Source organism: Bos mutus, chromosome 2 (genome assembly GCF_027580195.1).
Source record: "Bos mutus isolate GX-2022 chromosome 2, NWIPB_WYAK_1.1, whole genome shotgun sequence".
NCBI classification, from domain to species: domain Eukaryota; kingdom Metazoa; phylum Chordata; class Mammalia; order Artiodactyla; family Bovidae; genus Bos; species Bos mutus.
Window position 1 is genome coordinate 49213590 of NC_091618.1, and position 12990 is coordinate 49226579.

A 12990-nucleotide genomic window follows, 5' to 3' on the forward strand; every position below is an offset into this window, starting at 1 on the left:
CAAGGCTAGATTTATGGCCCAGGATGTGATCTATCCTGGAGAAGGTTCCATGTGCGCTTGAGAAAAAGGTGAAATTCACTGTTTCGGGGTGAAATGTCCTATAGATATCAATTAGGTCTAACTGGTCTATTGTATCATTTAAAGTTTGTGTTTCTTTGTTAATTTTCTGTTTAGTTGATCTATCCATAGGTGTGAGTGGGGTATTAAAGTCTCCCACTATTACTGTGTTTTTGTTAATTTCCCCTTTCACACATGTTAGCATTTGTCTTACATATAGCGGTGCTCCTATGTTGGATGCATATATATTTATAATTGTTATATCTTCTTCTTGGATTGATCCTTTGATCATTATGTAGTGTCCTTCTTTGTCTCTTTTTACAGCCTTTGTTTTAAAGTCTATTTTATCTGATATGAGTATTGCTACTCCTGTTTTCTTTTGATCTGTATTTGCATGGAATATCTTTTTCCAGCCCTTCATTTTCAGTCTATATGTGTCCCCTGTTTTAAGGTGGGTCTCTTGTAGACAACATATATAGGGGTCAAAAATTAAAAGCTTCTGCACAACAAAAGAAACTATAAGCAAGGTGAAAAGACAGCCTTCAGAATGGGAGAAAATAATAGCAAATGAAGCAACTGACAAACAACTAATCTCAAAAATATACAAGCAACTCCTACAGCTCTATTCCAGAAAAATAAATGACCCAATCAAAAAATGGGCCAAAGAACTAAATAGACATTTCTCCAAAGAAGACATACAGATGGCTAATAAACACATGAAAAGATGCTCAATATCACTCATCATCAGAGAAATGCAAATCAGAACCACAATGAGGTACCATTTCATGCCAGTCAGAATGGCTGCAATCCAAAAGTCTACAAGCAATAAATGCTGGAGAGGATGTGGAGAAAAGGGAACCCTCTTACACTGTTGGTGGGAATGGAAACTAGTACAGCCACTATGGAGAACAGTGTGGAGATTCCTTAAAAAACTGGACACAGAACTGCCATACGACCCAGCAATCCCACTGCTGGGCATACACACCAAGGAAACCAGAATTGAAAGAGACACGTGTACCCCAATGTTCATCGCAGCACTGTTTATAATAGCCAGGACATGGAAGCAACCTAGATGTCCATCAGCAGATGAATGGATAAGAAAGCTGTGGTACATACGATCAGTATTACTCAGCCATTAAAAAGAATACATTTGAATCAGTTCTAATGAGGTGGATGAAACTGGAGCCTATTATACAGATTGAAGTAAGCCAGAAAAAAAAATACCAATACAGTATACTAATGCATATATGTGGAATTTAGAAAGATGGTAATGACAACCCTGTATGCGAGACAGCAAAAGAGACACAAAATAGAACAGTCTTTTGGACTCTGTGGGACAGGGAGTGGGGGGATGATTTGGGAGAATGGCATTAAAACATGTATAATATCATATAAGAAGCAAATCGCCAGTCCAGGTTTGATGCAGGATACTGGAAGCTTGGGGCTGGTGCACTGGGATGACCCAGAGGGATGGTATGGGGAGGGAGGTAGGAGGGGGTTTCAGGATGGGGAACCCGTGTACACCCATGGTGGATACATGTTGATGTATGGCAAAACCAATACAATATTGTAAAGTAAAAAAAAATAATAATAATTTTAAAAAGTGTTTTTAAAACCATGGTCTCTAGAACACACAATATTGTCATGCATAATTAAATGTAAAATAAATGCCATAAATTTTGTTAATAAAATATTTGTATGTTGAAGAAAAATTAAAAAAAAAGATTTTGTTCTTTATAGGTCCCCAATGCACAGCAGAGAGCTCAATACATAATACGAGCTTACCAAATATTTGTGGGCTTAATTTTTAATAAGCATTTGTGATATGTATTATGATTCATTTAGCACATTCACATAAATACGTGTAGTATCTCTCTGTAGACCAGGCTCTGGTCTGGAACTACATTGCATGAGTTCAGACTCCAGCACCACCATTCACTAGCTGAGTGATCTTGGGTAATAGACATAAGTTTTCAATGCCTTGGTTTTCTCACTTGTAAAATGAGAACAATAACAGTATTGGGTTAATGAAAGTATTACAATGTTAATTCATATAAACCTTATAAAACAGTGCCTGGCTCACGAGTGTTCTTTAAATGTCAGTAATTATTAATTTTGCTTGTAGCTGTTTTTCTCCATCACAATGTTAAGAATAAATCATTCCAACTGCGTAAATCATTTTTCCATTCATGTAACAAAATATGAAAATATGATGTCTTTACATCAAAGTCCTAAAATTAATTTTCAGCAGAGCAAATCGTAATCTCAAAAAGCTGACTTCCAAAATTTCTGCAAAAATAAACCTATTTATAGAGACTGTCCCTATAATAAAATAATCCTAAATGGCTCCAAATCATCTGTAGTTTAAGGCTTTCCCAAATAACTTGTGTTGGATCCTTCTCCAGTAACATTTTGTTATTCCTTCCACAAACAAGAATAGCCATACTGACTTGAGTAGACGTATGAGTAAGCCACACACACACACACACACACACACTCACCCCAGGTAATGGAATTAGGTCTTGCTGTCTTCTGCCTCCACCACAAAACTCATTGCCTTATTATGGACAGAAGTGCGTCAATCCGTGTATGCATCTCCCCATCTCTTAGAGTATGAATTAATTAGAGCAAGCTTTAATAAAAACTTTAAGTCACTGTTTTCAACCACTGATGAGAAGCCCAATTAGAGAAATGAAGAGAAAAATAAAGACAAATGGGCACCTGAGTACTTGACTCACCTTCAATACTGTAATGTTCCAAGCAAAGCTCTCAGTTGCTTTGTTGAGTTTTCTCCCTTTCAAGCCTTCTTTTGCCCCCAGATTATGAAGCTCCTCATGGAACTCCATGCCTTTGAAAAGAGAACATAAGAGAATTCTCTGTATAAATTTCAGAAATTAAGGCATTTTATAGTGAAAATATTATCAGTAAAAATATAATTTCTCATTTCTGTCCTCTCATAATTTATAAATCCCCAAATTGAATTCTCTTCTCATTCTGTTCATCACCACCCAATGGCTATCCTTAAGGGAAAACTAAAAATAATCAATGCATTAGATTAAATTTTAAACAGCAAGAATACATAGACAAAGACATGAGAAGTTAAGAAGCAAATTTTTCCAACAGGTTGCATCCATCTTGCCTGTCTTCTGCTTGGTTTTTATATAAAATGGTGTAATGTGTGAATGGCTACCATATGTGAAGGATGCACATATCTTACTTTTTCTTATGAACCATCCATATGGCTTGACAGTAGGCCTGGAGCCTACAAACATAACAATGGTAATTACTTAATGTTGAGTAAAACTAAAAAGGTTTAAAAAAAATAGCATTCCTGGAAACACCCAAATGTTTCAGATTTGGGAATGGCCCTTGTTATTTACAGCTAAACCATTCTCCTGAGCTTGAATACTATGAAAAACATCACCATCATCTGTTTCTCTAGCCTTTGTCTTAGCACCTCAAAATTGGGAATCACACTTTTTTCTGGTAAGCTCATTCCATCTTTGGAAAGCTATGATTGATATCAAGCCAGTCTTTCTCCCTGGAACTTCTACCCCTTGGTTCTAGCTAGACTCAGCAACAAGGTCTAATCTCTGTTCCACAGTGCAGCCCTTTAAATATTTGAAGATATTGGATTAAAGTCTACCAGAACTTTCCCTTCTCCAGATTAAACATTCTAACATGTTTCAGCTTATTATAATGTCTCTCTTTAAGGATGACATCCAGGAACACTGTACTTAAAATAGGATTGAAGTAGCCCACATGAGGTAGGGTTTTACCACCACTTCCTTGTTCTACCGACTAGGTTTGTATTAATGCAGCTAAACCACATTAACTTGCCTGGTGTTAACATCATAAGCACAATACATAGTAAAAGCATGGCTGCAGAGGCTAGATCTATCCCCTGGCCCTACCACTGACAAGCTCCGTGAGCATGAATGAATCCCTGAAACTCTCTGCCATTCAGTCTCAGCAGTGCAATGGCACTAACAAAGAGTATTGACCTCATGGAATTGGGTGAAGATTAAATAAGTCTACAAATACAAAGCTCTCAAAGTAATGCCTGGTACATAGGAACACAATGTAAGTATTTGGTATTGTTATTATCTTCATGCTTCCTTTCAACAGAAACATTTAAGCTTCCAGATCAGTAGTGAAGAGCACCATTTTCAAATTTTGGTCTAGGTTCAAAGGTCACCTCTGCCACATGTTGATATGGTATTTGGGATAATTCATTCAATCTCTCAGAATCTAAAATGCCTTATCTGTAGATTGGACATAATGATGATTACCTTGCAGAATTGTTATGAGGACTAAATAACATAGCATGCTGCTGCTGCTGCTGCTAAGTCGCTTCAGTCGTGTCCGATTCTGTGTGACCCCATGGACGGCAGCCCACCAGGCTCCCCAGTCCCTGTGATTCTCCAGGCAAGAACACTGGAGTGGGTTGCCGTTTCCTTCTCAATGTATGAAAGTGAAAGGTGAAAGTGAAGTCTCTCAGTCGTGTCTGACTCTTAGCGACCCCATGGACTGCAGCCCACCAGGCTCCTCCACCCATGGGATTTTCCAAGCAAGAGTATTGGAGTACTGGAGTGTTGCCTTCTCCAAAATAACATAGCATATGATGTATATGCATATGATATATATGTTTAGTATGTATTTACTAAATATATATATCATATGCATATACATCAAGCAATTGTCAGTGTCACCTTCCTTATTATAATCACTAGTGTGTGTATAGATTAGGGAGAACATGGATCCAAGAGAGAGGAAAAGTACAGGGGCATGGATGAAGGTGAAAATAAACAAACAATGAGATGTAAGAGACATGGGACCCATCACACCCTTGAAGAAAGAACAGACCTAAAAGAGGACTAGTAAATGGGGCAAAAGCCTAGAAGGTTAACAGGATTATGGTTCAAATTGTAAAACTAAAGTGGTTCTTAAGAGGCAATGTAAAACCACAGTTTCCATATCAGTAGTAAACAGATGTGATAGGTTCCCAAATCACAACAGTAAGTTCAGAAACCCTCACCTCTCTAGATATCTTCAGATACCATCTCTACATACACACAGACAACCCACTTACTATCATCTAGATCTCTTCTGTACTAAACAAAGGCTTCAGTGCAACTCAAAGTATCATTAAACTATCACATAAAATCTTTTAATTTTAAGAGTAAAAAGTAAAGTCTGCAAGAATCATCATTATGCTTTCCAAGCAAAATAGGGGCAAGCGGGAAGATTACCTGCTTTTTGACACTGCACAATCTTTTCCTGGACCGTGTCTGCCATTTCTATGAGAAATCGGCTCTCTTGGATCATCTGTCACAAAACAAACATTAGAAGGTGGTTGTCAGGAATCCTTAAACTGGCACACTGTAAAGAGATATTCAAAAAGACCCACATGATACTGCCGGTAACGGGGCACCATGGAGTAACCATAGGAAATGAGAGAGGGAAGGATGATCTCTGTTCCAACCCCCATCCACTCTCACGTCATCTAGAGCCACTTACCTTATGGCTGCTCCAGTTATGTAACATGCCTGCACACCATGAGTGCCAAATCAACAACTGTTGAATACATGCATACACACTTTAAGTCCCAGGTCACATTCATGAATGCCTCCTCTTTTAATTCCCTCACCCCAAGTTACTGCAACATCAAGACTAACGGTACTGGAACAATAGTAATGAGAATTAGAACAAGTAATCACCCATTGATGAGCTTAAAAAACTACTGAATGTATCGGTGAAGTTGGAAACTTGGATCTGAGTGGCACAAAGATGGCAGAGGTCTGATCCTTCCTCGAGAAGGGCTACGGCTCCATTGGCAAGAATGCGCTGTGAGTCATAATCACCACTGATTCCACACAGCTTGTAGGCAACAACATTGAAATGGCGTCCCTGCCCTTCACATTTCGGCAGAAAGGAAAAAGACCAAGAGGTGATTAATATACTGAGTGAAGTAGGGGAAATAGGACAGCTGTTGGAGAGAAAGAGAAAAGAAAAATATGTATGTGAAGAAGGGGAAGACAGAAATAGGTACAGAAGTTGTGATCAGAAACACAAGGAATTGGGACTCTTCTAAAGAAATAGCCAAAGAAAGGCACCAATAAGCAAATGAACACTCCCTGAATGTCCAGCCACTCTTCTATTCCTAATCAGTTCAGTTGAATTCAGTTCAGTCACTCAGTCCTGTCTGACTCTTTGAGACCCTGTGGATGGCAGCATCCCAGGCTTCCCTGTTCATCACCAACTCCTGAAGCTTGCTCAAATTCATGTCCATCAAGTGGATGATACCATCCATCTCATCCTCTGTTGTCCCCTTCTCCTCCCGCCTTCAATCTTTCCCAGCATCAGGGTCTTTTCCAATGAGTCAGTTCTTCACATCAGGTGGCCAAAGTATTGGAGTTTCAGCTTCAGCATCAGTCCTTCCAATGAATATCCAGGATTGATCTCCTTTAGGATTGACTGGTTTGATCTCCTTGCAGTCCAAGGGACTCTCAAAAGTCTTCTCCAACACCATAGTTCAAAAGCATCAATTCTTCGGTGTTCAGCTTTCTTTATAGTCTAACTCTCACATCCATACATGACCACTAGAAAAACCACAGCTTTGACTAGACGGACCTTTGTCAGCAAAGTAATGTCTCTGCTGTCTAGGTTGGTCATAGCTTTTCTTCCAAGGAGTAAGTGTCTTTTAATTTCGTGGCTGCAGTCACCATCTGCAGTGATTTTGGAGCCCAAGAAAATAAAGTCTCTCACAGTTTCCACTGTTTCCCCATCTATTTGCCATGAAGTGATGGGACCAGATCCCATGATCTTAATTTTCTGAATGTTGAGTTTTAAGCCAACTTTTTCACTCTCCTCTTTCACTTTCATCAAGAGGCTCTTCAGTTCCTCTTCATTTCTACTCCTAATAAATGTCCCTTTTAATCTAGCTATTCCATGATTTCTCTGTCTGGCTCAATGATCTAAAGAAAGCTCAAGGCAGAATCCAAAGTGGACATAATAGGTCTTAAGACACATAATGAAATGTTGTTGAACAGATTGCAATTTTATACAATCACTTTCAAATATGAAGTGGTTTATTACTACAAATCTTCAAATGGAAAAGGATATTTGAATCACAAATGTTTAGTGCCTAACAACTCCACAAGAGTAAAATCATACCATTCATTCATTTAAAAAATATCTACTCAGCAGCTTTTATGTGTAAGCACTGTAGTAACTACAAGGGGTATGATACACTGAGGAGCAGAAACAGACACATTTCTATCTCCATGGGGCTCCATGGTCTAGTAGGGAAGTCTGCTCAAATGAATGAATGAAATATGATATGTAATTCATGCTAAGTCACTTCAGTCGTGTCAGACTCTGTGCGACCCCATAGACGGCAGCCCACCAGGCTCCTCCATCCCTGGGATTCTCCAGGCAAGAACACTGGAGTGGGTTGCCATTTCCTTCTCCAATGGATGAAAGTGAAAAGTGAAAGTGAAGTAGCTCATTCGTGTCCGACTCTTTGTGACCCCATGGACTGCAGCCTACCAGGCTCCTCCATCCATGGGATTTTCCAGGCAAGAGTACTGGAGTGGGGTACCATTGCCTTCTCCGATGTAATTAAATCAAACTTCAATTACTTATATTGCTGCATAAGATAATAGTCTGAAATGACTTGGGCTTCCCTGGTGGCTCAGAGGGTAAAGTGTCTGCCTATAATGCAGGAGACCCAGGTTTGATCCCTGGGTCAGGAAGATCCCCTGGAGAAGGGAATAGCAACCCACTCCAGTACTCTTGCCTGGAAAATCCCATGGACTGAGAAGCCTGGTAAGCTACAGTCCATGGGGTCACAAAGAGTCGGACACGAATGAGCTACTTCACTTTCACTTTTCACTTGAAGTGACTTATTTGGAGGGCTAAATTGACTATTAAAACCATAAACTAGACACTCAAGAAGGTCTAAGCTGCGTCAAACTTTTTAACTGCATTAACTCTTTTAACTGCCAAGAAGAAGTGGAATGCTTCTGAACAACAATTTATCAAATGGCTAAGAGTAGCCTAGTTTATAGCACGTTACAAGTGAGTGAAACTCACCATCAAAGAAAAATTTAATATGAAGGCAATTTGATTTAGTCTTTTCTAAGCTTAGCATCTACACATGCAACATCAACTGAATTTTTAGGATTTTTCAAAGTTATCAGATGTTCCAATTAGTTAAATAGCATCCACAATGTTTTCATGAAATTCAAGCAAGGCAAACATTCATAAAGAGAAAAGTACATTCAGTGACTTTACCGTGAGCAAGACCTAATATACTCTACATTTTTAGAATCATTTTAAGGCTAAAAGAATCTTAACTATCAGGACCATCCCCTTAATTTTGTGAAAAAAAGGAAACTAAGACTTATAATAATTAAGATTCTCATCTAAAAAAATAGAACTAATTAATGATTAAACTGGAATTAAAATTTCAGACTCCCTCTGATTTGTCTGGCCTTCACACATGCCATGTTTTGAACCTGAAATGTAGCTTTCCAAAGTTATCAGATTCAGCCCATCAGTAAAAACATGAGGCCATGCCCATAACTGAACTACTGCAACCATGTTCAAATGTTTCCTTTTAAAGAAACACTTCAAAAGGGACAAGATTGGTAATTTCCTTTGACAAAATCTTGACTGACATTCATTTCTCTTGGTTTTGCTCTCAGTGGAAAATATATTCTCTGACTAAACGAAAAAGAAACTCTTTATTGGTATGTGGCCGGTTTTCTTCACAGTACTGTACTGCAAGTAAGTATCTCCTCAGTGTTGAGTACAAAAAGATTATACTTCCTACCTCCAAAGATGCCACAGCCTCTTTGTGACAACCTGAGAAGGAAGTGCCCTCTTTGCCAAGGCTAACTCTTCCAACCCCGACTTCCAATCTCACCTTTCCCTGCTTCTTTCAGGAATTCATTCCTAACGAATCATTTTTTCATCTACAATTTCTGCTCCTTCCCTGGCTTTTCCCTTTTCCATACAGTATCTCCTATCTTAAAGTAAGCAAGTAAAATCAATAACAAAATACTCGATTGGCCTTTGAGTGTTTGTCCTCGTCAACCTTTCCTTAAAAAACTATCCCAATGCTTTGACTCTTGACTGCAAAGATTCCATTGAGACCCCCAAAGTGTGGTCTCATCACAGAGTACCCCTTGGCCTATCCCCAGATCTCATTCTTGTCAGTTCAACAGTTGACACCACTTTATTACCCTACAGGCTTCCCTTGTAGCTCAGTCGGTAATGAATCTGTCTGCAGTGCAGGAGACCTGGGTTTGATCCCTGGGTTGGGGATCCATTTATGTATCTATCCATTTACATCACCTTTTCCTTATCTTACTTGTGATACTGATTTCTTCTACATATTAATTACCCACACATGTAGACAATATGCATTTTATTTATTATTGATCACTTCAAACTTATGATTGTATTTTTTGAAATATAATCTCTTTTGGTCTCTAGTCTTTTTCCTAGGTTCTCCATTTTTCTATAATCTTACATGTTCTTAATTCTCTTTTAAATTGAGTACTGAAAATAAAGTTTTTAGTAGGATTATACCTATAGAAAATGTAATACTCAAGTATCAGAAAATAAATCTTAAAACTATATTACTGGTTTGAGGCAAAATAAATTCAGGACCAAAACATACAATAAACCCTATGATTCAAGTTCTCTTCAAAATCTCCCAAGTAAATATTTGTTAATCCCATAGTATAAGAAATTTGTTTTTCCCACATGGGAAATAGATGGGGAAACAATGGAAACAGTGTCAGACTTTATTTTGGGGGGCTCCAAAATCACTGCAGATGGTGATTGCAGCCATGAAATTAAAAGACGCTTACTCCTTGGAAGGAAAGTTATGACCAACCTAGATAGCATATTCAAAAGCAGAGACATTACTTTGCCAACAAAGGTCTGTCTAGTCAAGGCTATGGTTTTTCCAGTGGTCATGTATGGATGTGAGAGTTGGACTATAAAGAAAGCTGAGCACCGAAGAATTGATGCTTTTGAATTGTGGTGTTGGAGAAGACTCTTGAGAGTCCCTTGAACTGCAAGGAGATCCAACCAGTCCATCCTAAAGGAGATCAGTCCTGGGTATTCATTGGAAGGACTGATGCTGAAGCTGAAACTCCAATACTTTGGCCACCTCATGCGAAGAGTTGACTCACTGGAAAAGACCCTGATGCTGGGAGGGATTGGTGGCAGAGTAGAAGGGGATGGCAGAGGATGAGATGGCTGGATGGCATCACCGACTCGATGGACATGAGTTTGGGTAAACTCCGGGAGTTGGTGATAGACAGGGAGGCCTGGCATGCTGCAGTTCATGGGGTCACAAAGTCGGACATGACTGGGCGACTGAACTGAACTGAACTGAATAGTAGTAGTAGTAGTTGCTCAGTCGTATCCGACTCTTTGCGACCCCACAGACCCCGCCAGTCTCCTCTGTCCATGGGATTTTCCGGGCAAGAATACTGGAGTGGATTGCCATTCCCTTCTCCAGAGGATCTTCCTGATCCAGGAATAGAACCGTGGTCTCCTGCATTGCAGGAGAACTCTTAACCCTTTGAGCTACAGGGAAGACCTGAATAGATCACTTCATAAAGAGATAGTCAAGTGTGATTTAACCTTCAACATAGAAGAGTATCCCTGAGGATAATTTGAAAGACTCTAGTCATAAAAGTCAGAACTTTTACTCTAAAACACCTTGTTATTAATATTCTCAGAACTTAAAATCATTGTTTATACAAACTTCTTTATAAAAGCATTTTGATCCTCTTTTCTAAGATAACAGCTTCCATTGTATTTATAAAAATTATTTTATTCTGTTTTCTGCAGTCAACTTTCAATTATTAGCAGTTGTAGAGAAAACAAATAAAACTAGATAACTGAAATGTACCAACAAAGCCAAACCATACTTAAATCAACAATTTCAAACCTTTCCCCCCAGCTTAGATAAGTAATTGATGTAAGTTGTTAGAAAGGAAAAATGGTTGACTTGAGTTTCGTCTCCTTCCTATGTCTCTACAGATCCTGATGGAAATGAAATACAAAGCCAAGGAGTGAGGGTAAGATGCATGTCCTCAGATAATCCCCCAGCAGGGCAGTAGGTAGACTTAGACAGCCAAAGCTGGGTTGAACTCAGATAGAATCTGGCAGCAGCCTGATTTACATATCTGATGTCTCAGCCTCAGCTCCCAGTTGCCTTTGCTGTTGGAGTGATACAAAGAGCTTTTCTTTGGTTCTGTTACATGAATATCTCCAAAAAGGTCTTAATTCCTTGCCATGGCTTTCAATCTAAAAGAACAGAGGACTTACCCAGATAAAGGTTGGTGTCACTTTAAGCATTACATGTGACCTGAACAGGGGTGTGTAAAGTTGTCAGTTAAGATCAAAATCATTTATTTAAAACAAAAACTTTACTGAAGGGGACAGTAACGCTTTTACTCAAAGATGGATTAAATTGTCTAATCTGTGTGAAAAAAACTGTCTTCCCAGCTCAGTAGGGATTTGACTAATTGCCTAGGATCATTGCAGAGTCATTAAATGTAACTATTTAATGGTACTGGAAAGATGAAATTTCATCAAAATATTACTCATAACCGTCCATAGATTACAATTTTATCCTGAATTACATCTACATTCTTAGAACCACAGAAGTTTATATCTAGAAGTAACCTTAATGACCATCTATCACGGACAACCCCATTTCACAGATAAAAAAATTCAGTCCCAAACTAACTTGCCTTAAGCCATACCGCTAGTTGGTAAAAAACTTTACACCAGAACTCTAGCATTTCTGAGGTGTAGACCTTATAAACTGTTCTGCAATGCTAATATTATATTAGAGTGTAGAATTTCTACTGCAAAGGCAAGTTGGTGATTAGCATTTTATAAATTAGAATTCACCAAGCAAAGGAACATGAAAATACCTTTTTTCTACGACTGCTTCCCCCTTTAAGTCAAGCAGCACACATGAACCGATAGAGATATTCTTCCTATGAAATCTAGGAAGAAATATACTTACTTGTGTCCATTGTTTTTTCAGGAAGGAGTTATCAAATTTGAAATGGCAATCGCTTAAGAATATGTGAATCTATAAAAAGCCAATCTGTTCTCTAGACCTTCTAAGAAGACCAAAATAATCTATCTCTTATCCTCTTTCTAATCAAAACACTGGGCTTTAGTTTTTAGTTCAATAGTGGCTCATCTATTCAGATTGTTTAAAATAAGACTTGAATTTTATTAAAGTTGGTACACTTTAATATCTGATTGTTGTTACACATACATTTGCTAACTAGAATTAATATAATTTTCTTTAATTTTTAATTTATTTAAACATTTTAAATCAGATGGATAAAAAGCACTCTTGATAGATGGGCATCTTTTGGTTTTAAGCAAATTCAATATTATAAGACTGCTAATTTTCAGTGATACAGGAACACATCTAACATTTACCAGCTTACTGGAAGTCTACTGCCTTTGGTGTATGTGATGAAGTTAGTATTCTCTGTCCTGGAGCCAGCTCTGAATGATGTTTCCTAGTCTGAATTACAATGGAACAGGAAAGGGGAACTCACACAGAGCAGGTCAAAGGACCTCTGTCTCCACATTCAGGGTAGCAACAGAATCTATCAATACCACATGAGCAGCTTTCTGCATAAATGGATAATTTTACCTTTTCTTTTCTCTAGTTGTTCTGATTCTAAGATATAATTGTCAGCTATACCTTGAGTAACCATTAGAAATGTTTGTTTTTATCTCACTATGATTAAAATTTACTTCATTCATACTATTTTCTAGTGACTAAACCATTCTACAGGAGATCAGTCCTGGGTGTCCATTGGAAGGTCTGATGCTAACGGTGAAAATCCAGTTCTTCGGCCACCTTAT

At 38.3% G+C, this 12990-nt stretch overlaps 1 protein-coding gene across 2 annotated transcripts in view; it reads right to left on the bottom strand.

Annotated features, from left to right (window-relative positions):
- PLCL1 (phospholipase C like 1 (inactive)) overlaps window positions 1-12990 on the bottom strand; it is a 392170-nt gene that overhangs the window by 47910 nt on the left and 331270 nt on the right. For both annotated transcript variants that reach the window (XM_070388663.1, XM_070388670.1), the window contains 2 exons: window positions 5310-5385; window positions 2796-2905 (listed from right to left, as the gene is read on the bottom strand). In XM_070388663.1, the coding sequence (XP_070244764.1) occupies window positions 2796-2905; window positions 5310-5385 (186 nt within the window). The remainder of the gene's footprint in view (window positions 1-2795; window positions 2906-5309; window positions 5386-12990) is intronic.